The 26,279-nt window shown below is 49.6% G+C and overlaps 1 protein-coding gene and 1 long non-coding RNA gene across 2 annotated transcripts in view; one reads left to right on the forward strand and one right to left on the reverse strand.

Annotated features, from left to right (window-relative positions):
- The window catches only part of ADAMTS17 (ADAM metallopeptidase with thrombospondin type 1 motif 17), a 363,306-nt gene extending 359,284 nt beyond the window's left edge, over nt 1-4,022 (forward strand). The window contains exon 22 of the mRNA XM_055277066.2: nt 1,037-4,022. Within this exon, the coding sequence (XP_055133041.2) occupies nt 1,037-1,197 (161 nt within the window). The 3' untranslated portion in view covers nt 1,198-4,022. The remainder of the gene's footprint in view (nt 1-1,036) is intronic.
- LOC129482001 (uncharacterized) lies at nt 2,795-17,228 on the reverse strand. The gene is made up of 8 exons (XR_008657562.2): nt 16,413-17,228; nt 15,926-16,136; nt 14,230-14,322; nt 11,364-11,486; nt 6,699-6,808; nt 6,296-6,556; nt 5,149-6,192; nt 2,795-2,866 (listed from the first exon to the last, which is right to left on the reverse strand). It is a non-coding gene; the product is annotated as an uncharacterized lncRNA (long non-coding RNA).
- Between the last annotated feature and the right edge of the window lie 9,051 nt (nt 17,229-26,279).

Below are 26,279 nucleotides of genomic sequence, written 5' to 3' on the forward strand. Positions count from 1 at the left end.
TGGCCCTGGGTGCTTGGAACCTGGCCTCTTACCAGTTCATGCCCCAGGTCAGTGGTGATATGAGGAGAAGAGCACTTAAAGATCTGGCTGGGCGCGGTGGCTCATGCCTGTAAATCCCAGCACTTTGGGAGGCCGAGATGGGTGGATCACCTGAGGTCAGAGTTCAAGACCAGCCTGACCAACATGGTGAAACCCCGTCTCTACTAAAAATACAAAAATTAGCCGGGCGTGGTGGCAGGTGCCTGTAGTCCTCACTACTCGGGAGGCTGAGGCAGGAGAATCGCTTGAACCCAGGAGGCAGAGGGTGTAGTGAGCCGAGATCACGCCACTGCACTCCAGCCTGGGCAACAGAGTAAGACTCCGTCTCAACAAAAACAAAGCGATGATATGATCATTCCTTTTAACAGAGTTTCTGCTCCGCTAAATAGAAGTCCCTGAGACGTATTTTCCTACCTGAGGCTGGAAACTCACCAAAATGAAGGGGAGTTCTAGCATCTTTGTTGCGGGGGAGGCCTTTGAGCTGGCAGAAGTATAGTTGTGGCTTTTCAAGCACAGGCCTGCTTGGTAACTTCGAGACCTCCCTCAAGCAGGGCCTTCTCTCTGTACAATCAAGACCCTGAAGGATATTTGGGCCACTTGTATGTACTTGGACCTCATGCTTTTTTTGGGGTCCTTTGATGTCCACTGTTCCATGTCGTCCTCTTTTATAAATGCTTACAGTCATGGTACCCTCGGCCACAAAGCAACAGTAAGTGCCACTTAGCTCGGAAGCAAGGTGGCCTGTGCCCTCTTGCCTGAAGAGGCAGCCAGACCACCACGCTCTGTCATGTGGGTGGGTGTGGATGCAAAGGTGCATCCCTGTTACAGAAAGTGGCACCCCCAGTGCCCTGGCAGGAGGCATGGCCTAATCAGTCAGTGCAAAGCATTGACATGTGCACAAGAGTGAGGGAACCCAGACGGGCAGACCACAAGCCCTCCCTATGCGTGCATCAGGCCATCCCTGACCCTGGGTGTTCTCTCCCTCCTGTCCCCTTAGCTGCTCTGACCTACAAATGCACACGAGACCAGTGGACGGTGTATTGCCGGGTCATCCGAGAAAAGAGCCTCTGCCAGGACATGCGGTGGTACCAGCGCTGCTGCCAGACCTGCAGGGACTTCTATGCAAACAAGATGCGCCAGCCCCCGCCGAGCTCGTGACGTGCAGTCCCGGGGGTCGCTCAGACTCAGGTCTGAAACCCACCCACCCCCACGAGGCTGCTGCAAGAATCCAACTCATAGAACATGAGCGTGGACTTGGCGTTTGCCATTCGTGCTTCTGTACTTACTATATTGTTAACAGCCACTGGATGGCTTTCTACAGCGAGGAAAAAGGCATGAGTCACAAAGTAACTTTAATTTCTAGGATTCCAGGGACCTCGAAGGGAAGCACCTCTGGCAGGCAACCGTCGAGAGAGAGACATCATTTAGCGTTCCTGTCTTGGCTCGCTTTTGACATTTGAATTTCCAGTGTTTGGTATATCATGGAGGAAACATCCCCAAAACGAGACATGTGAGAAAAGGCTTTATTCTGAAAGCCGGCGACACCCTGGAGGGAGGGGCGGGTGGTGGTGAGCCTCCGCCCATGGCTTCTCTGGAGAGGACTGGGCCGGGCTGCTTAGCCCCCGTTTCTCTTCATCTACCTTCTTGACCACATGAGAACCAGGACGTTGCCTCCATGCCCATCTCTGACAACATAGTCTCCAACTCCTAGATGTTGCCTTGGAAGTCTTGTCCCTGAGAGTGTCAATCTATATATGCCAACGAGGACGCCAGTGCCGCGCGGTTCATACTTCCAAGAGAGTCTGGTTTTGGGGAAGCATCGAATTTTCAGAGCTCTGCTGTCCACCGCGTAGGGAAACAGAAGGGCCTTTCTTCAAGGTGCTGTGAAATAAGAAACGGTAATTGCAGCGATGGGGTTGCTTCCTAAGACAAAGGTAAGCTTGGGCCAGCTTCGCTGGGGCGGATGGGCACCTGCCCTGCCTTCCGGGAGCATCCACTCTGGCCCGCACTTCGTAAAGCTTGGTACCTTAGAGATGCCGTACCACATCCCAGTGGCTTTCTACCGACCGTGGCCATTGATCTGAAGGTAAGATGACATTTGGGACCGCTGAGGACACATGCCCAGGCCTAGGATCTGTAGAGCAAGGCCTGACTGCTCTATCCTGGCACGGAGCAGCCTGATGTGCTGGGTCCAGGGGAGGAACTCCATCTGGCTGGCACTGCTGCACACCTGCCGAGCCTTCCTGTAGTCCAGACTTTGTGGTACCCATTATCATTACGCCTGTCATCACTGACCCATCTTCTTGGTGGGGCAAGGATGATGCATGATGAAGGTCCTTCCCTCCTGCAGCCCCCTCACGCCTGACAGCAGATGAGCAGAGTGGCCTCTGAGAGCACAGAGGATGGTAGAACCCTGCCTGCAAGGAGGCCGGGCAGGCTGGGGACAGGGACCCTAGATGCCAGGTGGCCTGTTTTGCTCACCAGCTCGGTGGGCATTTCATGGGTGCTTATGTTCTAGGACTTTACCATAAGAAACACTCCTCCCTGGTGTCCGACAGAAGGTCTCACTTGGACTTCCATGGGATCATCCCCCAGTGCTTCTTGATTTATTGGTGCTGTGTTTCTGTGTTGTGTTTTGTTTTGTTAGATGTCACAACAGTAGAGTTAGCTTAAATCAGAAAGAGGCGCCTCTGCCTTCTCCACCCTGTCTTACGAGCTGTGTTTTTGTTTTTACTACCCCAGAGGCAGGGAAGCGGTAGGGATGTCAGGGAATTTACTCACTTCCACTTGAACCGACGAGAAGTGTTGAGAAACTTCCGTGGGTGCTCTGTGGAAGGAACAGAGAGTGTCAGGATGGAGCGGCCCACCCTCGCCCCGGGGCCTGTGCAGACCACTGTCCTCCCGCTCAGGCCTGGCCACCAGCGGACTCCCGTGAATTCCCATTGTCACAAAGCCCTCAAAATTTTGGGGGAGCTGAGGTTCAATTTTCTTCATCCCCAAATGAACTGTTAATTCACCGAAAGACATTTAGACTTTTGCAGCCAAGGAGCAGAGCCAGGCGAGCTCACTAAGGAAGCCTTAGCTTGGTCTACTGCATGGGCCCTGGTGCCTCCAGCTATGCCCGCATCACCCTGGCAAGGGCCCCACACCCTCAGAATGAAAAGGATTGATTGGGTTATTGTCAGACACTCCCATTAGTTCCCCTAAAGTCTGCATCTTCAGAGCTCTTTTAGCTCATCTTTTTGTTATTTTTTGAGACAGAGTCTCCCTCTGTTGCCCAGGCTGGAGTGCAGTGGCACGATCTCAGCTCACTGCAAGCTCCATCTCCCGGGTTCAGGCCATTCTCCTGCCTCACCCTCCCCAGTAGCTGAGACTACAGGCGCCCACCACCATGCCCGCCTACTTTTTTGTATTTTTACTAGAGACGGGGTTTCACCATGTTAGCCAGGATGGTCTCGATCTCCTGACCTCGTGATCCGCCCGCCTCGGCCTTCCAAAGTGCTGAGATTACAGGAGTGAGCCACCGCGCCCGGCCTTTCAGCTTATCGTGAAATCCACTAGACTCTGATCACAGCAGTGATGTTTCTGTATTGTTAACAATACTCTGTACTGTCCCCTCAAGTACTGTACTTTTGTGCTTGCACACGTGTTACTAACTAGAGTCTCACGATCCTATGGTGCTATTTTGATTGGTGCAAAATGAAACCGTCTCCGTTGACCATTGCTTGATATGATCGAATGCAGGAAGAAAGAGCCTCGATGGCAATACGATCGTTCTTTTTTCATTTCAGAGTCGAATGTATATATTTTCCATTAGTTAACTTGCATTACATACTGTACCCATGGTATTTTTGTTTTACTTTTTGGTGCTGGTTTTGAAAGAAAAAAAAAAACAAGACAAACATTGGACGCCATTATACATGAAAAATTAATCATTTCATTGGAAGCAAGTGGAATATTTGTAATAAAATGTTTTTCCATAACGTTTTTAAGCTGTCTGTGAAGTGAAAGACAAAAGCCAGTCCTCAAGGGCTGACGGGGAGGCTGTGTCCTTCCCCACTGTGGCGGCCACCAGGCTTGCCAGGGACTTGGCTGCGGGGACCCTGCTGGCCACAGCTGGAGGTGGTGTCAGAGGTCACTGGGAAATGCAGTTCGAGGGGATGGATGGCTGCATCTCCCTGAGCGAGCGCTAACATATCTTTCATTCAGTCCCGGCCTCATCTCTTTGTGGTTGCAAAACCCTGGGTGGGGACATGAGGGTCTGACATTCATTTGTGCTGTGAGCCTGTGCATGTGATGTAGAGCAGCCACCTCACTGGCAGAGTGGCCTGTGCTCCGAGACCTGTGCTGCAGGGTGCAGCCCTGGCCATGCTGGCTGGAGAGCCACGGTGAACTCTCCACCCGCTACCCCCACCCCACAACCCTGCCAACAGCCCTCTCAGCTTCCCTCTGCCAGCAGATGTGACGGCAAGTCCCGGCCCTGCACATCCCCCAGCACTGCAGACAGGACAAGGGTTCCACACCACCACAGTGGGAACAACCACAGCCATTTGGATCCCATCTGGGCCTGACATGGAACACACATGTCACAGCTTACAGGGATGGGGAGTCCATCTCCTGGAGTCAGGAGAAACCTCCACACTCACGACCTTAGAGCCCTCTATTAAGACTAAAGCAGGCCAGGCGCAGCAGCTCACACCTGTAATCCCAGAACTTTGGGAAGTTGACATGGGAGGCTTGAGGCCAAGAGTTGACCAGCCTGGGCAAAATAGTGAGACCCCTGTCTACTAAAGTTAGGTGGGTGTGGTGGCATACTCCTGTAGTCCCTCCCAGCTACTCAGGAGGCTGAGGCGGGAGAGGTTGAGGCGGGAAGATCACTCGAGCCCAGGAGTTGGAGACTGCAGTGAGCTGTGATTGTGCCACTGTACTCCAGCCTGGACAACAAAGCAAGACCCTATCTAAGGAAAAAAAAAAACTGGTGTAGCACCCAGAAATCTCACTAAAAAAAATAATTAGACAACACACTGCCCCCAGCCCCCTGGTCACTGGAAAACCCGTGGTTTGTGTAACCATGGGTCCTCAAGATGGTTCTCAAGAACCATCACCCACCTGCCTCCAGGACGTGTTAGAACCCTCTCGTCCTTCCTCCATTCTACCCTTTCTGGCAGGTTGGCTTTTAAGAGCCCTGTTTGCATGGAATTTCTTCATGAGCCGCTTTGATTCCTGGATGGCCCCAGTGATTCCGGTTAGATGAAATTGACAAGCTCTCCATCCGCAAGTGCTGAGGAGGCATCTGTCAGGGACCAAGCACTTCCTAGAACCACAGAGAATGCAAAGGAACAGAAGTCCTACTCAGGAGCCCACAGCCCCATGGGGCAGAGAAGCCCGGAGACGCGCACAGCTGGGAATGAGCCAGAGGAACAGAGCTCCGAAGAGGGAAAGGTCAGGATGTCCTCGGTGGGTTTGTTGACTGACCTTCTGGACACAGATTAGACGGGCTGGGGTTGGAAGCTTTTACTGCAGCACCCTCTCTCTGTAAAAGGTCTCAGCAAAAGCCCTTGCATTTCTGCTTCCAGGTACTAACCTGCCTGCATGTGTGTCCACCTTCTCTGCCTGACACGGAAGCAGTGCCCGGCCCTTCTGGAAAGCCAGCCCTCTCACCATCACTTGACCGCCCCCTTCCCCAGCAGCGCTCCACACACCGCCTCAGCTCCGGTCATGAACTCCCCTGGCTTTCACCCTCTGCTCTGCAGTAACACTCTTCTTGACAGGTCACCAATGACTTCATGGCATCAGGTTGCGTGGACATCCTAGTGTCCTGTTCCCCAGCTCCCGGCAGCCCTCCCCTTTGACACAGCCCCTCTGCAGGCACCACACACTGCTGCCTTTCCTCCCCTCTCCCCGCCATCCAGCTGGTGATGGAGTGCCCCAAGCTCAGCCTTCCACCCTTTTCTATGTACTTTCTCCCTAGGTCGTATTACCTGGACTCAAGACTTTTTACACCACGTACATTCTCTTATCTTCCAAGTGAATATTTTGGGCCCTGACAGCCACCCCGGCCCACCTCTGTACTCACGCATGAGTCTCCACGTGCATACACTCGATCCCCCGGGAAGTTTGGGACTAAGATGGCACTTCATAGTTGTCCTAAATCTGCAATTTGAGCAGGGGGTTTGGTGAGGGCAGCTCACCTCTGCTGGGGTGGCTCAAAGGACAAGTAGAGGCTGGAAGGGTCAGGAGGGCTATAGTCTTGCACCGGTGGCCGCTGATGACAGCTGTCAGTCAGAACTTCAGCTAGGACCATCAGCCGGGACACCTGCAAGGGGCCTCTCCAAGGGATGGTGGGATTTTGGTGGCAAACATGCCAAGAGTGAGCTGCACAACCTCTTGTGACAACTCGAAAGTTCCACAGCATCACTCCCACCACACCGTAAGAGCAAGGCAGGCACAAAGACTCACCCGAGTTTAAGGGGAGGGGACAAAGAGGCCACCTCTTGCTGGGGGTGGTGTCAGGGTTCTGGAAGAGCAGGTGGAGTGGGAAATATCGTTAGGGCCATTTTTAGAAGATTCACACACATCCCCTGCATTAATCGGGGTTCTCCAGGGAAATGGAACCAAGAGAATAGATAAGAGGAGATTTATCGTGGGAATTGGCTCACATGATGATTGGAGGCCAAGAAGTACTGCCATCTGCTCTCTGCCAGCGGGAGACTCAGGAAAGCTGCCCCTGCAATTCAGTCTCAGTCCAAAGGCCGGAGAACCTGGAGCTCTGGGGGCAGGAGAAGATGGCTGGTCCAGCTCCAGCGGAGCACAGATTCACCCTTCCTCAGCCTTCCTGTTCTATTCGGGCCCTCAGCAGATTGGACGGTGCCCACCCACCTTGGTGGAGGTGGATCTTCTTTACTCAGTCTATGGATTCAGACCACTCATGTCTTCCAGAAACAGCCTCACAGACACTTCCAGAAATCATGTTTTACCAGCCATCTGGGCATCCCTTAACCCAGGCAAGTTGATATATAAAATTAACCTTCATATTCACACATGTAAGATACACTCACCCCTCCCCCACCCCAGCTTTAAAGTCTCATCTCCTTTCAGCATCAGGCTCAGGACCGCATCCCCTGAATCAGGTGCGAATGTGGCTCGTCCAGCGTGGTTCCCCAGGCACGGGCCCTTGAGCACTGGTTCTAAAACCCTGTGAACTCAAGAGAGACTCCCCTCCACCCAGAGGCTCAAGAGAGATGGTGGCAACGGCATAAGACAACCACTGCAGATATTCCCTATTTTAAAAGGAGGGACAGGGAAGGCACATGACAGACACCGTCCAGCAGCTGACGTCCAGTCTGGCACATGGTGCCAATTCCATTAGGCTCAGTCCTACTGCCAGGGGACGATTCTCCTTAGACTGCCTCCAGGAGCCAAAGAGGCTTTTGGCATATTATGATTCATTCTTAATGATAGGGGAGGCACGATTCAATAAAGTGTCCTTCCTTTCGGAGAGCATGTCCTGACACGCCCCCAGCTACTGGACTCCTACAAACTTCACTGATAAAATGAGCCCTTGGGCTGGACATGGTGGCTCATGCCTGTAATCCCAGCACATTGGGAGGCCAAGGCGGGCAGATAATGAGGTCAGGAGATCAAGAGATCAAGACCATCCTGGCCAACATGGTGAAACCCCATCTCTACTAAAAATGCAAAAATTAGCTGGGTGTGGTGGCCTGCACCTGTAGTCCCAGCTACTTGGGAGGCTGAGGCAGGAGAATTGCTTGAATCCGGGATGCAGAGGTTGCAGTGAGCCGAGATCACGCCACTGCACTCCAGCCTGGGTGACAGAGCAAGACTCCATCTCAAAAACAAAACAAAAGAAAAAAAAGGCCCTCGAATTTTCATAGGGCTTTTCTCCCCCAGCCTAGAGTCCAAGTGTCCTACCACGGCCTCTAGTCTACTTGCTACTTCCTGCTCATCTGGTCTGATTAACATGATGTCACAGATACAGTGGATCAGTCCAAGTTCTTGGGAGAGTCTTTACAATCCAGGCCCTCTCAGGCTATATCATAACAGAGAGAGAATTAACATCAGCCCCGGGGAAAACAAGTGGAAACTTGTGTCTGTCACACTTCCTTGGCCCCACTCTTCGTTTCTGATATGGATGGAAATGAATGCCTTCCCCGGTCACTGGCCATCTTCCTTGCATCTGAATCATGTTAGTTTGCTCTAGCAAAGACATCACACCTGGCACAGCAGTTTGGGGCCCATTCGTGGATAAAATTGCAGTAGTCCGCTGTGGTCAGAGAGGATCCACTCTGAATTTTGTAGAGGCCAGACTGAGGAATTGCATGGGAATATGATGGGGACAACCACAGCAGCATCCTTTAGGTCTTTAACAATGACATTCAAATATGCTATTCTCACTGGGTTGCAACATTGCTATTGATTTACTGTCTTGCCTGGTGTGGTGTCATGAGTGGTGCAAGATTAAAGATAACCAGGTCCACAAACATTTGTATCTTTCTACATGGTCCACCTGTTCAGCTGGTAGTCAGAGCCATGGGCACCAGGCTCAAGCCCCTCCGCGGGTCAGTCAATATTGCAAACCACGCATAATAGTATACATAGTCACTCACGCCTATAATGCCAGCACTTTGGGAGGCCAAGGCAGGTGGATCACCTGAGGTCAGGAATTCAAGACCAGCCTGGCCAACGTGGTGAAACCCTGTCTCTACTAAAAATACAAAACTTAGCCCGGCATGGTGGCAGGTGCCTGTAGTCCCAGCTACTTGGGAGGTCGAGGCAGGAGAATCGCTTGAACCTGGGAGGTGAAGGTTGCAGTGAGCTGAGATCACACCACTGCACTCCAGCCTGGGTGACAAAGCTAGACTCAGCCTCAGAAAAAATATATATATAATAATATACATAGCCACTATATAAGTGTTACAGATTAAACATTCTACAGTAAACAAAGTAACATTTAACATCAAGAGAAAAAGATTGAAAGAATTCACCAACCAGGCCAGGGGAAGTAAGACAAAAGGGAGTCCTGGGCTGGGCTGGCCGGTCCATTGGCCTTGCAAGGAAGAGCCTTCGATATGGCAGAGCCTTTGGAGGCAGATGCCAAGTTCTTCTCATAAGTGGCTGCAAGACGGGGTCAGTTAAGATGGCCAGTTGAAGCTGCTGAAGGGGTGTTCTTTTATGGTCTCAGAGTCCTCTGGTGAGCTAACTGATAGTATTAAATAGAAGAATATGCTTATTTGTGACCTTATCTGGTTGGATGCAGTCTTAATTTATTTGTTTCCTAAGCAAAACATCTCATCCTTGTTGGCAAAGTGCCCTATGAAATATATAATGGAGGGAGGCCAAGGCGGGTAGATCATGAGGTCAGGAGTTCGAGACCAACCTGGTCAACATAGTGAAACCCCATCTCTACTAAAGATACAAAAAAATTAGCCAGGCATGGTGGCACGTGCCTGTAATCCCAGCTACTTAGGAAGCTGAGGCAGGAGAATAGTTTGAACCCGGGAGGCGGAGGTTGCAGTGAGCCGAGATCATGCCACTGCACTCCAGCCTGGGACAGAGCGAGACTCCATCTCAAGAAAAGAAAAAAGAAATATATAATGCAGTCCTTTTCTAAGATGGAGTTAGTTATGTCAAGGGTGCTCTATGCACCCGGGGCGAGGGAGGCAGTTTCACAGGCTTCCACTTGGCCCTCCCCATTACAGTAGCTCTTTACCCTACAGGCCAAGGACCAAGTCCACCCATTACCAGTACACATTTAGGGAGGGGGAAACCATCACTGGGAGGCTTCATGGACCCACCAGACCCACTGTGAACCAAACCTGGACCAGGCCCATCATGTGAACTCCATTCCCCGTCACTCTGAAACAGGGACCACAGTGACACTCAGTGTCCGGGGTATCCGTGTCAACTTGGATCCACAGTGACACTCAGTGTCCGGGGTATCAGTGTCAACTTGGATCCACAGTGACACTCAGTGTCGGGGGTATCCGTGTCAACTTGGATCCACAGTGACACTCAGTGTCGGGGGTATCCGTGTCAACTTGGATCCACAGTGACACTCAGTGTTGGGGGTATCCGTGTCAACTTGGATCCACAGTGACACTCAGTGTCGGGGGTATCCGTGTCAACTTGGATCCTGTGTGCAACAGTCCTCTAAATGTCTGAGTATATTTCTCTCCCACAAGTAAATGGTTGTAGGTTCCTTTGAGGAAAGATTGGGGGCAGTTAATTTATACCCTTCTCCCTGGGACCCAGCCTCTCCTTCAGTCAATGGACTCTGGGCATGAAAACCGGCTCAGACTGGAAACTGAGCAAGACACCATGTTTGACAGGATGGTCGCTCTTGTGATCACCCTTTTTTATTCAATGTGTAAACTGAGTAATACTATAAGTGTACAATGATTTGAGTTATAGGTGGGAAGTTGGCTGCTCATCTGTCTTGCCCTAGTAGGGCTCTATTAACTATTTCCAACCCCCATCTGTAGGTCAGGCCCCCCTGCTGCTTCTCTGACCTTGCTGCTCATCATGATCTTACACCCACCCTCTTTCTGACTGTGAAGGGCTCACCATGTGGCTTTATTTTGTGATCCTATTAGCCTCATTGCTATCAGGGAGCCCAGTTCTGCACAGCATCCCCTGCTGTCAGCCATGACCTACAGGGGACGGTTCTGCTGGAACTTCTCCACAATGCTGCTGCCCTTTCAGCTGGACCTCCTCACTGCTTTGGGAAATGGAGGAGTTTCCCTCAGACCCGCCTATGGAACATCAGATGGGGGCTGGGAAGGTGTTGTAGCCTTACAAAGAATATCCTCCCCAGCAGGCCCAGCCTGACTCTTCTGAACCCTCTGTCTCTACCTACCAAAAACACTTCTCTCTTTTTTTGAGACTGAGTCTCGCTCTGTCACCCAGGCTGGAGTGCAGTGGTGCAATCTCAGCTCACTGTAACCTCCATTTCCCGGGTTCAAGTGATTCTCCTGCCTCAGCCTCCTGAGAAGCTGGGATTACAGGCGCCCACCACCACGCCTGGTTAATTTTTGTATTTTTAGTAGAGATGGGGTTTCGCCATGTTGGCCAGGCTGGTCTTGAACTCCTGACCTCAGGTGATCCACCTACCTCAGCCTCCCAAAGTGCTGGGATTACAGGCGTGAACCACCATGCCCAGCCCCTACCATAACACTTCTACTGCACTTTGCGAGACCATCACTGTCCCCAAGATCCTATGAGCCATCTGTCTCCCAGGGTCCTCGGGAGGGAGTTAAATCCATGCAGAGAACTCCAGCTGCAATAGGTAGAATTCCCCCTTCTACCTTCATGTCCACCGTTCCTTATCCGGCACCTCCGATCCGGTCTGGTACATTCTCCTGGCATCTGCGTGTCCGTCCTTGCTAGGGCCTGCAGCTCCTTCGGGATCCGGTTCCTTTCCCCTCCACCTGAGTTATATTGTGACTTAGGAATCTGTCTGGTGGCCAGGAGGGGAGGTGGGGGAGCATTTGTATTATCTTACAAGGCACAGGCCTCGGTATCGTCTTTAAGCAAGGGAGCAGAGATAGATAGCTTTAATAGGGAAGAGAGGGCCACTTCTGCAGGCTGGAAAGCGTCTAGAGAATGTGGGGTTTCACAGTTTTTAGGGCATTTACTGAGGTATCCCCCTTCCAATCCCAGAGCCCCACTCCTTCGTAATCAGGATTGTGACCTGCATGTAGCCGACTTCCTGGGGTTGAGAATTCAACCTTCTCTGAAGCTTCTGTAGTCATTACCATTAAAGCCTGGCCTGATCCTCAACTCTTTCTGCCCTCTTAAGACATAAGGGCCTCGTTTCACACTTCACCTTAAATTAGTGATTAATCATCTGCAGCATTTTTATTGTCTTTCTCCAATGCATCACTAACACTGGCAACAGCCACTTAATTTCTTTGCCTTGGAATTTCTTTCAGTATCTTTCAGATGACTGAGCTATTGCACCATCAGTGAAGGCTTAATCGTTGCCCATACAGATGCCAGAGGCTTCCCTCCTGGGAGGTTGGTGAGGGGGGGTGCGGGGCGGGACGGTCCTTGTATCCAGCTGGCAGCTGATGGCAGCTCCAAAGTCCTATTTTAGGGTCTGCTTCCTATAGGACCAACTCCTGGCACCAGCTGCCTTAGTTTGCGTTCTCAGGAGCCAGTCTGAGATGGAGGCTTGTGGGGAGGTTGATTGAGAGGTACCCTCGGGAATCTTGTGATGAGGAAGAAAGGATTTGGCACAGGTGGGGACCATGGGGAGCTGTAGAGTGGAACAGTTGTCTCAAACAGAGGCAAGGTGACAGGGCTTCGTATGGCACAGGACGAATGCCATCTTGAGAGTTCGCTATCTTCTGCTGAGAGGGTACTGGGGACAGACTCCGCTGTGAGCAGCCACCACTCCTGGCAGCTGGGGACAGCCCTCAGTCCTGAAGGAGGATCTGTGTGGCACACCACACCATACACCAGATGCCTTAAACTTAGATTTTGACAATTCCCAATTAACTGTGGCTTCCCCAAATCAGTAAATGGCACTACTAACCAACTAATGTCTGTTATCAAAACATCAAAGTCACCTTTCTTTCCCCGGTTTCCCTTCCTATCCTCAACCCAATTCAGCCACAAATACCATTGGTTCTACCTCCAAAGGATGTCTCTAATCTGCCCACTTCTCCCTATCTTCACTGCCACGCGGTGGCTCTGCGCCAAGTCACAGACATTTCGCCAGGACCCCGCAGTAACTTCCTGTCGTAGTCCCTTAGGGCTGCTATAACAAACACCTTAGCCTGGGAAATGTATAAACAGAGACACACTGCTCCCAGTTCCAGAGGCTGGAAGACCAAGGTACCAGAAGAATCAGTGTGTGGTGAGGGCTCCTACCCTGCTTGAGAGATTTCTGCCTTCTCACTGTGTCCCCACATGGTAGAAGGGGCGAACATTCTCTTTGGGTTCTCTTAGTAAGGACTCTAGGCCCATTCATGAGGGCTCCACCCTCCTGGCCTGATCACCTCCCAGAGACCCTACCTCCCACCACCACTGCACTGAGGATTAAGTTTCAACATCTGAATTTTGGGAAGACACAAACGTTCAGACTATCACACTTTCTGACCATCTCCCTCCAACACACTCTCCACACCCTAGCCAGGGTAATATCGGAAAAACGTAAGTCACAATAAAAACATAAGTGGCATTCCCTGCTTAGCACCCTCTGATAGCTTCTCACCCCTGTGGTCCTCTCAGACCCCCATTCCCTCCTCACCTACCATGTCCTTCCCGCACAGGATGCCCAGCCAGTCTCCTTTCTTGTCTGCGAGCCTTCCGCCCTCTTCCCCGCCTTCGGGCCTCAGCAGGTGCTGCTCCCCACGTAGGTAACGCTCCTATCTCACATCCCACGGGTCTTTCCACTGCTGAAATCTCTGCATCCGTCATGTCTCAGCCCCCACGTGACCCCTCACACAGCTGTTCCAAGCATCCAGCTAACATGGCCTCCCAGTCATGGTTGCTGTCTTTAATCACTGGGTTATGACAGTACTTGTCACAACCCAGAATTATTAACGTTTTTGCTTGTGTAGTGTCACTTTCCCATCTAGAAAGCAAGCTCCCCACACATGGAACTCATGTGGCACTTTTGTGTCACCGAAGCCCTGGTGCCAGCATGTGCACCCACTACGTGAATATACTTAACCTTTGTTAGTTCCCATTCTATTGCTTACATTATTTTCGGATAAGCTAAAGATTGTACCAGGACATGTTTATACTGGGTAATAAAAACATACACTAACCTTTTTTTTTTTTTTTTTGAGACGGGGTCTTGCTCTGTCTCCCAGGCTGGAGTGCAGTGGCACCATATCGGCTCGCTGCAACCTCCACCTCCCAGGTTCAAGCAGTTCTCCTGCCTCAGCCTCCCAAGTAGCTGGGATTACAGATGCATACCACCATCCCTGGCTAATTTTTGTATTTTAAGTAGAGACAGGGTTTCACCATGTTGGCCAGGCTGGTCTCAAAACTCCTAACCTCAAGTGATCCACCTGCCTCAGCCTCCCAGAGTGCTGGGATTGCAGGCGTTAGCCACCGCACATAGCCAAACATACTGTAGTAATTTTTTTAGCTTATACCTCAAGTGATACAGACATTTGGACAACCAGATGCAAATCAATAAGGAAAAGATGCTTTTACCATTTTCCAAATGCTCCCCCTTGCCAGCAGAGATAGATGTTTCCAGGTGGCTGTCATGGTGATAGAAGCTGTTTTCTCGCCTTTTCATTTTATCTGTGGAATAGGAAAGTGATGACTCAGAAGGCAGAACATTCATGGTCTGGAGAGGATCTTTGAAAAGCCTGATGTGGCGCCACCATCTGGCGTCTCTAGAATAAAAGTTCTAACCGCATGGTTCATGGTATCGTCGGGACAAGCCCGCGTGCCAGCTGGGACCCAGCATGACATGGGAGCTCACCCACTGTGGGATTTCCTTAACCAGGGGCCACTGTCATGCCTCGTGCACTGTGAACTTGTCGTCCCCGTGGCTTGGAAGCCCACCTCAGAAAGACATCTCCTTTCAGAGCCTGAGCAGCCACAGCATTTCAGGGGACAACATCAAAACATGACCGAGAAGGCCAGGCCAGACATGGTGGCTCACACCTATAATCCTAGCACTTCAGGAGGAGGATCGAGGCAGGAGGATCGCTTGGAACCAGGAGTTCAAGACCAGCCTGGGCAACATAGCAAGACCCCACCTCTACAGAAAAATAAACAATTAGCCAGGTGTAGTGGTATACTCCTGTAGTCCCAGCTTCTTGGGAGGCTGAGGTGGGAGGATCGATTGCTTGAGCCCAGGAGGTTGAGGCTGCAGTGAGCCATGATCACGCCACTGCCCTGCGGCTTGGGTGATAGAGACCCTGTCTAGAAATTAAAAAAGACCAAGAAATAGGAAGATTTTCCTCCTAGAAATTCTCAGGAGAACACTGGGATTTCCCCTGGAAAAGACTAGACGCTTATGTCTGGGGGAATCCATCCCATTTTAGCAAAAAGAAGGTAAAGGACCCAGTGAATCAAAGAGTTTGTTGGAGGCCTGGTGCTGTGGCTCACACCTGTAATCCCAGCACTTTGGGAGGCTGAGGCGGGCAGATCATTTGAGGCCAACACGGCAAAACCCTGTCTCTTCTAAAAATACAAAAAATTAGCCCGGCATGGTGGTGCGTGCCTGTAATCTCAGCTACTCAGGAGAATCGCTTGAGCCTGGGAGGCGGAGTTTGCAGTGAGCAGAGATGGTGCCACTGCACTCCAGCTAGGGTGACAGAACAAGACTCTGTCTCAAAAAAACAAAAACAAACCAAAGAGTTCGTTGTTAGATAGAGCCCAGTAAAGCCAAAACAAAACTCCTTCCTGGCAGAGCCATCAGGATAAACGTGAGCCCTTAACAGGGCTGCCACAGATCCCACCGTCACCCATATTTACCTACAGCCCAGCACTGCTGTGATCAGGCTCAGGGAAAATAACAGGGTCCCTGAAGTCTCCAACAACCAGCTCTTTCCTACCCACCCTGTCTCTGTCTCCGAAATTTTCTTTCCATGCACCCAATCTTACCCTCTCACTTTTCTGCCTCTTTCTCGTGTCAGTATTTATTCTCTCCTCCCTCCCTACATCCATCTCTCCTTCGCTCTTCCCTCCCTTTCCATTTCCTGCATTATTTCCCACCTTCTCCAATTTAAGAGGATTATCCACTTCTGACTTGGCCCCATCATAGATGCAGAAACTTCCACAGAGGGTCAGCTCATAGATCCCTGGGGCCTTGGGGGCTGCCCTAAGAGCTGTGTTTCTACTGAGCCTTTAGAATACCAAGTACCCCTTAAAAATTCACTTGCAAACTACCCACCCAGGATCGTTGCAGACTGTTCTTTAGAAGTTTTAGAGGTCTCTGCGTGCTCACTTCCAACTTATTTCTGTGTGTGCCAGTCACACGTTCAACAATCCTTTGGCTCACGATGTGTCCCCAGCAATTGGCTTTCTCTCCACTGAGGTTAGTTTTAACATGCCAGTTGATAGTTATAAAACAGCAGTTCTGGAAATCCCATCCAAGGATTGCTCTGTATTAACACATCATTAAAATAGTATATTGCAAAGTCAACATATGATTATAACTGTTGACCTATCAAATACTGAGAGATTTTAAAACCTCAGTGGGAGCCAAATGCCATTTTATTAAATTGGGATACAGGAAGGGAAGAGAGGGTGTTGCAAATGTTGCAGTGGTGTTAGTTTGAGATGTTAGTGGGTTTTGCCAATATTTTCTCTAACAAAATAAGAATGTAATATATCCATGTTACGTTAGAACATTGTATCTTTATTCTGTGTATACCTACCCGGACATATATACATACACACAGTGCATACATGTGAAGTGTGGCCACAAAGTTGACGTGGGACAGTCTCCTGTGGCTCATGTCTAATGGCCATAGAGCAATTTCAATGAGGTTCCTGCAACGTCTGCAGCAATGGCCCCATTACTCAATTAAGACAGAGGCTCCCAAAGCGGCTGCAACACCCATCTGAAAATGTTAAGTTATGGTATATAAAAATTTATATCGTGACTCATATTAAACAACTGTTTTACAATGTAAGTCAATAAACTTTTATTGAGCAGTGTGGAAGATACAGGGTAGGGGATGAAGGATGAATGCACAGTCCCTGTCCTCAGAGAGTCATAACAGTATGTTACTGTGCCCTTCTCTTGGAAATGAGTGACTCTGCCCAAATGTGGAAAAATATTTAAGTGGTTCAAAACTAATATGGCCGTTGGCTCTGAATACAGAGTAAACAAACCTCTGCCCAAAGAGAAATCAGATCCGCTGTCTTTCTGATCTAACTCAGCAAAGCCAACTTCTCAAGGTTTGAATTCCTCCCTCAAATGAACTTCGTGCCTCTGACATTGCACTCATCCCAAATATCACTTCCTGATGGCATGGCCTGTGCTTTCTGAGTGTGTTGACAGGTCAGACCACTGAGGAGTCCTGTGTGGCTCTCTCTGTCCAGACCAAGCTGGCTGGTCAGGATGAACGGCCGTGTCTATCTGCACAAGGCCAGTGGCTTATGTGAGCTAGACTTACACAGCTGTTTTAGGATGTTCAAAAAGATCAAAGAGCAGGAAATCATAAAACAAAATCAAGTAGACAGAGAAAAGAACAAGCAAAAAATTTATAATTGACAAGCCAAGTGGTTACAATGAAAACCTCAAAGCCCTGGGTAAGTGCGAGAGACAAAGGAATTCAACACAGGGCTCGTGAACGGGGAAGTTACGTGGAAGAGGGAAGAATTGTACCCAGAAGGCAAAGGAACTTTTTTAAAAATGAAAGTGTTGGCTCAAGCCTGTAATCCCAGCGCTTTGGGAGGATGAGATGGGTGGATCACCTGAGGTCAGGAGTTTGAGACCAGCCTGGCCAACATGGTGAAACTCCGTCTCTACTAAAAATACCAAAATTAGCCAGGCGTGGTGGCATATGCCAGTAATCTCAGTACTCAGGAGGCTGAGACAGGAGAATCGCTTAAACCCAGGAGGCGGATGTTACAGTGAGCCAAGATCACGCCATTGCACCCCAGCCTGGGTGACAGAGCAAGACTCCATCTCACAAAAAAAACAAACAAAAAAAAAAAACAAAAAAAAGGTGTAGTTAAGAAAAGGCAGAGTTTGAGAGGTGTTGACTTTTGTCTAAATGCCACTCCAGAGATGAGAGTCAAAGAAATGGAAGAGGAAATGTATTGAGATCATGGCTGGGGATGTGCAGGAATTGAAGACGAGAGTGACAGAATGCACAGAGGTGAATCCACACCTCAGACATCATATTGAAACTACAGAAATCAAGGAGGAAGAGGAAATCTTAAAAGCAACCAGAAAAAAGACAGGCACCCTGGAGGGAATAACAGTCTGACAGCAGGTGCCAGAGGGAATGGAATAATATCTTAAAGTGCTGAGAGCGGGCCGTAGCACAGCTGTTTAGTTCAGCTATTAGTATTCCATGAAACAGACTGTGGGGAGCACCACTTCCTCCTTCTCCAGAGTCTCCCACAATTGACAGCGGTCATTTCTCAGACTCCCGGCTCCTGCCCGGGGCCTGTGTGTCTCAATGAGTGGCTCCACCTTCCTCCATTTTTACAAAAGTGAGAAACCTGAGAGTCAGCCCATAGACAGAACCTCCCCAAGTCCTGTCACTTTGTTTTTCTTTTTCTTTTTTGTAGAGATGGGATCTCACTATGCTGGTCTCGAACTTTTGGCCTCAAGTGATCCTCCTGCCTTGGCCTCCCAAAGTGATGGGATTACAGGCATGAGCCACCACACCCAGCCCATGTCCTTTGTTTTAAATTCCCACATGTCCATCCCTGTGGACACTGCTCTGGCTCAGGCCTATTGCAGTGGCCTCCTAGCTAGCCTTGCCCCCTGCCACCTCACCAATACCAGAGTAACTCTTTTCAGACTGCTAAGAGGGGTCCCTTTACTGCTTCCTACTCAAAGCTGTCCCAGCTCACCCTTCACACAATGTGCTCCCCCTGTTGCCCCCTGCCCATGCCTGCCTGGGACCCCCAGTGTTCCAAGCCAGGGGTCTACAAACCAGGGCTCACCAGCCACACTGTTTGGATACCCTCTCTGCCCAGTCCCTGGCTGTAGGGGTCATTCCCAGCTGTGCCACAGGATGGCTTTCAGCAAAAGCCTGCAGGTAACTCTGGGTGCCACACTTCTGACTACTATGACCCAAAAGAATCGCATCCGATCTGCTCTACCCCTCTGTATAAGTTGATCCTTTAGAAAGGCGTAAGAATTCCAGGCAAGGACAAAGCGTCTTTCCTGTGGCTCTGCATGTTGTTCCAGTCCTTCCCGGAGTCCTTGCTCTTCCGTGCATCCCCCCTACCACAGCCCACGCCACCCCCCCACCACAGCCCACGCCACCCCCCCACCACAGCCCACGCCACCCCCCTACCACAGCCCACGCCACCCCCCACCACAGCCCACGCCACCCCCCCACCACAGCCCACGCCACCCCCCCACCACAGCCCACGCCATCCCCGCACCACAGCCCACGCCACCCCCCATACCACAGCCCACACCACCCCCCATACCACAGCCCACACCACCCCCCATACCACAGCCCACACCACCCCCCCCATACCACAGCCCACACCACCCCCCCATACCACAGCCCACACCACCCCCCCATACCACAGCCCACACCACCCCCCACCACAGCCCACACCACCCCCCCCGCATGTTTTCCTGGTGGGCACCAGAGCTTCCCCTTCCATTTTCCACAGTCTCTTTCATGCCACACGCTGGTGGGTGCTAGGCAGGACATAGGCTGGGTCCAGGTTCCCCCACTCAAGTTGCATGAGGCCCGTGCCTGTCCACAAGGGACCCCCGGCCCCACCAGGGATGAGAATCCAGAGCTGAGGTGCAGAACCACGTGGAGGCCAGAGAGCTGTGCTCCTGGGTGTGAGGAGATATAACCACATCTTTTATTTTCTGTTTCCTGTTGCTTTGACATCTGGGGCCTGAAGGGATGACCCCTCCCAGGACTACTTCCTAGAGAGAATAAAGAACTCACCCCCAGTGTGCTCCTCAAATGTGAGCCAACCAATCCAGAGGCCACACCCCTCATCCTTCCAGGCCCCCCCCCCACAAACCGAATTGCCCCAGGGCAAGTACCAGGCAACTAGAGACAGGCCCAACACCCCAAAGCCTGCAGAAATTAATCAAACAAGGCAATCCCTGGCCAGTTTACCCTGCCTTGCCCAGTCCTTCCCACGGAACCACAGCAGAGGCTCTCGCCCACGCTTTCTTCCTGTGCTGCCTCTGCCTCCTGCCTAGTCCTGTGCTTCCTGGCACCACCCCCCATGGCACACTCCCTTGTCTTGAGAACTGTAACCATCTTTTCAAGGGCAGCTGCCTCCTGATCTGTTGGTCCTGCTGTTCTTCACATTTTCTCTTAACGTATATTTTAAAGCAGAGGGTAAAGAAGAAAGTGGTCAGGACTCTTGGGAGGATTAGAGACAGGAACATGGGGCCCATTTGCCAGGATGGGTGGGTTCTAAGGGAGGGGAACAGATGGGTCATGGGTTACGTCAAGGCAGGTGGTCAGCAGCTACCTCCTGCCCTGCCACACCCCACCTACCCACCCTCGGCCTGCCCGTGGACTGTGCTTCCTCCTCAGGTTGGAAAATAAGGCAGACTCTTCCAGGCTCCCTTTTAAAGGACAGCACACCAATAAATCAAACACCATAGTCTGTCTTCTTCTCACTTTATTCTAATGCAAGCATCCTGGAGTCTTCTGTCCCTGCTATCTATGCGCCCTGCCCTCCAGCCCTCTCTCTGTAAGGCTGTATAACACATGGCCTTATCCGAACTAAAACTGCCTCCTAGAGGCTCGATGGAATGCTGGCTGCAGGGTCTGGGTCCTGAGACAGATTGATGGGTGAACCCATCTCAAAATGAGATCCTGCTTGGCTTTGAGTCATGAAGCCCCCTGAAAGTAATCCAGGACTGTCGGCCACTCTACGGAGTGGGCACAGCCACATTCCACACCAGGAAGACCAAAGCCAGAGAGGCTGTCACATCTCTCAGAGCCACATAGCAAAGAGTGATCCACTCTGCTTAATGCAGTCATGGAGACTCACGGAGCAGAGGACACCTGAAGGAGAAGTGAGGATCTGGCAGGTAGAGGAGATGAAGGGCTTTCTGGACAGAAGGGACAGGCTGTGCAAGGGAACAGAGAGTGGGAAATTGCTGGCACATGAGGTGCAGCATTGTGGGGTTGATAGCAATTGAAACTGGAGGTCCAAAGACCAGTATGTTTCCAGTTTTGCCCCCCGCCGGGCCTGGAGCGGATGAAGGACTCAATAAAGATTTCCTGATGAATGAATGAGTTCAAGACACAGCCATGGACAGAGACGTAGGACCTTGAATGCCAGACCAACAGCATTTTGCCTTCTGCTCAGAGTAGGCCAACTGGGCTCCAGGCAGAAAAGGACACCTAATTAGACCTTCTTGCTTCTACAGAGATCATGCCAGGATAGCTGGGGTGTTTCTGGGCTCAGCTGCATGAGCTGGTCAAGCCATGCTCTTGAAATAAATAGCTTGTACTGTTTGTCCCCCAAGGACAAAACATGCTTCGTGGAGCCTGTCTCATTATTCCTTGCAACACACATATGTAAAGCATTAGCCGGCAGATTTCCCCACTCTGGCTTGTTTAGAGGGAAGATTTTTGTCAAGGTCACACAGCACGTGAGGGGTGAAACTGAAAGCAGCAATGACCCTCAGCCCCTTGTCCTAACCATGTTCTTCTCTGACGCTTTTTCCCCTTGCTTCAGCCAAGGGGCCGAGGCTGACCTAGCAAACCATGACCATGACTCAGCTCCTATCTGCTGGTTAGGCCCAGGACAGGGTCTCCTCCTCCAGGCTGGGATGCCGGCTCCCCACAGCTGACTGTAACTTGCTTACTACGGTGTGGCTCTGTCCTGCAGTGATTGTCAACTCTGGGGGGCCAGGCAAGATTCAAGCCCCTGAGGGGAGAAGGAGATGACTCATGTATGCCTGAAAGAAAGCAGGGAGGAGGTAGAAACTGGGCCCAAATGGAAGAGCCTGGCCTAGCCCCTTGGGAAGTAACCAGAAAGCTTCCTCACCGAGCAGACCTCCTTGAGCTCCAGAAGGCTCCAGCATGCTTATGACTCCCAATTCTCATTCCGACACCAGAAAGCTGGCCTCTCCGTTCCATTCCACAGTTTTAATGAATATTAAGCGAGCTCTCGTATGTGCCAGGCACTGCACTGGCCACCATGCACATGGCCATTTCCACATCCACAATAGCATGGGCTCTGTGTGAAGCACGTTAGAAGTGAAGAGATACAGTGGTAGACATGACAGACGCAGCCCTGCCCTCATGAGTTTACAGTCGGAAATCGTTATATTTCAGAGAGTCCGTGCAGTATAGTTTTGGACAGACCACAGATCCTAGTCAGAGAGACCTGGATTCAAGACAGCGGCCTAGCTTCTCACCAACTGGTTACTAAACAATGTGAAGTGGAAGTTTGGACTGACGTCAGTATGCACAGATACCGTGTGCCCAAGACAAGACCTGACCCCAAACCATCAAACCAAAACCCCTTACCCATGGTATGGATGTAAAAAAGCTGGGCTTTGGTGATTAAAAGATATCTTTGGAGAGAGCCACTGGTGTGCTCTGAGCCTCATTCCAGCCCTGCCAATGAGAGGGAGATGGTGCCTCCCACCCCTCTTGGGCCTAGAAAAGAAGAGGGGCTACATGGAGACCTCAAAAGGGACTTCATACCAGACACGTACCCAGATGTTTAAGCAGCATAGTGGATGGGTACCTGGCTCAAGGCTGAGAAATCCAGACGGAAAGAGATTGGCCCTTTGTTGGCTGGGGCTGCCATGACAGAAAGCCATAGAAGTGGCTTAAACAAAAGAACTCTATTTCTCACAGTACTGGAGGCTGGAAGTCCCAGATCAAGGTCCAGCAGGATTTGGTTTCTGGCGAGGGTGCTCTTCCTGGCTCGCAGGCAGCTGCTGTGTCCTCCCACAGCCTTTCCTCTGAGCGCTCTTGGAGAAAGAGTGAAGGAGAGTTCTCAGTGTCTCTTCTCATAAGGATACTCATCCTACGGGTCAGGGCCTCACCCTCATGGCCTCATTTAACCCTAATTACCTTCTCATAGGCCCTGTTTCCAAATACAGTCACGCTGGGGGTTAAGGTTCAACATATGAATGGGGGGCAGGGGGACAATTCAGTCTATAGCAGGCAACCTAGTTACTTTGACAGCAGAGGAAGAGAGGCAGCCACAGCAGAATCAGCCTGCACTTTCAGAGTGTGTCAGGGTAGAGACCACGGGGGGCCATGTATGAGAGAGAGCCAATGTGGGGTGGCTTAGGTCCTGTTCAAGGGGACTGTGTGGTGAGGAGACAATAGGAGAATACCAGCTGTGATCCACCAGCATCCCTGGAGTGGAAGAAGGGGTACTAACTGCAAGTAGAGAAAAGCCCATCTTCCACATCAGCCTGCAGGAGAGAGATGTCAGCAGATAACAGGGTGATGGATGTGTATCTCCAGGCCACCTATGAACTTGCTCTAGGAGGCAAAGTCAGTTCTGAGTACTTGCAAGGCCCAGAGAACACTCATATTTGATAGTCACATCAGTACCTGCCAAGAAGGAACCTTCCTGGTCCCCTTTCCCCTCCACCTGCCCCCAGCCCGTGGAAGACGAAGAATTCTCAGGTGGGGAAAGCTCCAACAGGCTTACTGCGGACTCTTCCCCCAGGCAAGCTTCCTCCTGAAGCCAGAACAGGAAGAATAGATTCAACTTTAAATGAAATTCAGAGTTGTATTATGCCATGAAACTGGATAGTTTTATTACTGAATCAAGACCATATTTTGCAACTTAAGTTGACTTGAGAAAGTTGACGGGGCAACTATTTTTATTATCTTGGAGAGACCAAAAAAATTCATGGACCAAAACTTTCATCCAGGGTCAGGGGAAGAACCAGTCCCAAAGAATAGATGTATAGAGACGGTGAAGAGGTGGCAAAAACATGCTTCATGGGGACTCCCCCGACCTGGAATTTGTGTGTGTTCAATGCCACAGGTAAACATGCTACATGGTTTGCCATCTTAAAATAGGGATAATATAACTTGCCATGGAATATTGCTCTGAACATTAAACTACATACGTTAATGTCTGCAAGACACCTAGGGCAGCACCTGGCACTCGGTAGGTCCAAAGACATGGTAGCCAGTGTGATTGTTGTTCATGATAGTGTAGCAAGAGCATTACAAAGTACCTAGAGGTGAGAAGTCTCTGCAACTCTGAGCTTGCTTTGTGTCTTCTCCCTCCGAAGCTGACTCTCATGTCAAGATCAGTTTCTTGTACTACGGAGTTCCAAGGAAGGTCCAAACTGCAAGGAAATCTGACCTCTCTCTCCCCTAAGCCCAGTACAACATTTGAATTTTATGTGGAAATCTTAAACCTTTCCTTCTCATTTGGTCTCATTTGGAGCTTTGAAAATGTAAGATTTGCCATATATGGTTTCTCCCCAGACTCATGCTGAAAACTAGTCACTGTTTTCCAGAAACCTCAGCATCTGCTCAGCTATCTAGCCCCTGGGATCACCGCGAAATTGGACTAATACCAAGGACCGGTTACCACAATACGTCATCTACTCATGAATACCGTTAAGTGAGCTTGGTTTCAAGAAACCTTAAACCTTCAACGCATAGCTCACTTCAGTCTTTTCTTGGCATTCCAGAACATGATTAATGGTGACGCCATGCCACAAATAAGTTATATATGGCTCAGAACTCTAATTCACAATTGATTAGTCCATGAACAATAGTGCTGAGTAACACAGTGTTAATGGCCAGCCCCGGTGGTCTGTTCCTACCAGAAACCCATTACTAAGTCCACCCTGTGTTTTACAGCATCCCCACTGGAGCCCGATATCTGCTTATGGGGGCAGCTGCTTTGTTTAATGGTTGCTAGCCATGTGCAATTAGCTAGAGTAGAACAGACACTTTAGAGGTTACTGCTTCAGCCTCCTAGTGAGAGGATGGGAAATATGATTTTTTAAAAAGTCAGTTTGCCTTCAAGTGGATCATATTCCCATGGACTGGGAAATAGATGCCTTCACATTGTGCTTGGGATGAGGGCAGGGAGAAAAGGCAACCTGTAACCAGTGATTTCCAAAGGCATCAGGGGTCAGTGGCTGCACAGGCAGGAAGTGAAACTTACAGGCCTGCAGGGTGGAATGGAAGGATGTCTGAAACTATAGGGAAGGAAGATAAATTAGACAGTGAGGAGGAATGAATGTGAAGACAGGAGGGACAGGTGGCAACGAAATGTGAATCCACATGAAGAAATAAACAGCACTGATAAAGGTAACTACATAGGTAGATATAAAAGACAGTGCAACTGGAATTTTTGTTTGTAACTCCTTTTCTCCTTTTTGTTTTAAAAGGCAACTATATGAAACAAGCCTCTGTCAATGGACACATAATGTGTAGAAATGTAATTTATAATAAGAGCATAAAAGAAATACACTGTGACCTATATGAGAAAAAAAAATTAAGAAACAATCCCACTTAATAATATCAAGAAATAATCCCACTTAATAATATCTATCAAAAAATAGAAATAATTAAGGAGGGCAAAGATCTATACACTGAAAACTATAAAACATTGATAAAAGAAATTGAGGAAGACTTCAATAAGTGAAAAGATATCCTGTGTTCCTGGATTGGAATAAATAATATTGTTAAAATGTTCATATACTACACAAAGTGACCTATGGATTCAATGCAACTCCCATCAAAATTCCAATGACATTTTTCACAGAAATAGGAAACAATTCAAAAACTCATATGGAACCATAAAAGACCCAAATAGCCCAAGCAGTCTTGAGCAAAAAGAATAAAGCCAGAGGCATCACACTACCAGACTTCAAAATATACTACAAAGGTATAGTAATCAAAACAGCATGGCACTGGCCCCAGAACAGACATATAAACCAAGGAAACAGAATAGAGAGCCCCACAATAAATCTACACATTTGCAATTGATTTTTTCCACAATGATGACAAAAATACATGATGGGGGGAAAGACAGTGTAAATTAAATGGTGCTGGGAAAACTGGATATCCACATATGGAAGAATGAAATTAGATCCTTATCTCACACCATATACAAAAATAAAATTGATTAAAAACTTAAATGTAAGACCTGAAAATGTTAAACTATTAGAGGAGAACATAGGGGGAAGTTTGGTGACATTGGTCTGGGCAATGATTTTTTGGATATGACCCAAAAAGCACAGGCAAAAAAAGCAAAAATACACAAATGGGATTTTATCAAACTAAAAAGTTTCTACACAGTAAAGAAAACAACCAAAAGCATAAAGAGACAATTTACAGGAGAAAATATTTGCAAACCATACATCTGAAAATGGTTTAAATCAAAAATATCTGAAGAACTCAAGCAACTCAATAGCAGGAAAACAACCTGATTTGTTTTTAGTGAGCAAAGGACCTGAATACACATTTCTCAAAAGGAGACATACAAATGGCCAACAGATATATTAAAAAATTCACAACATCACTAAATGTTAGAGAAGTGCAAATTAAAACCACAGTGAGATCTCACACTTGTTAGAATAGCTATTATCAAAAAGATGAAAAATAACA

The sequence above is a fragment of the Symphalangus syndactylus genome, chromosome 5 (genome assembly GCF_028878055.3).
Source record: "Symphalangus syndactylus isolate Jambi chromosome 5, NHGRI_mSymSyn1-v2.1_pri, whole genome shotgun sequence".
Taxonomy (NCBI): Eukaryota; Metazoa; Chordata; class Mammalia; order Primates; family Hylobatidae; genus Symphalangus; species Symphalangus syndactylus.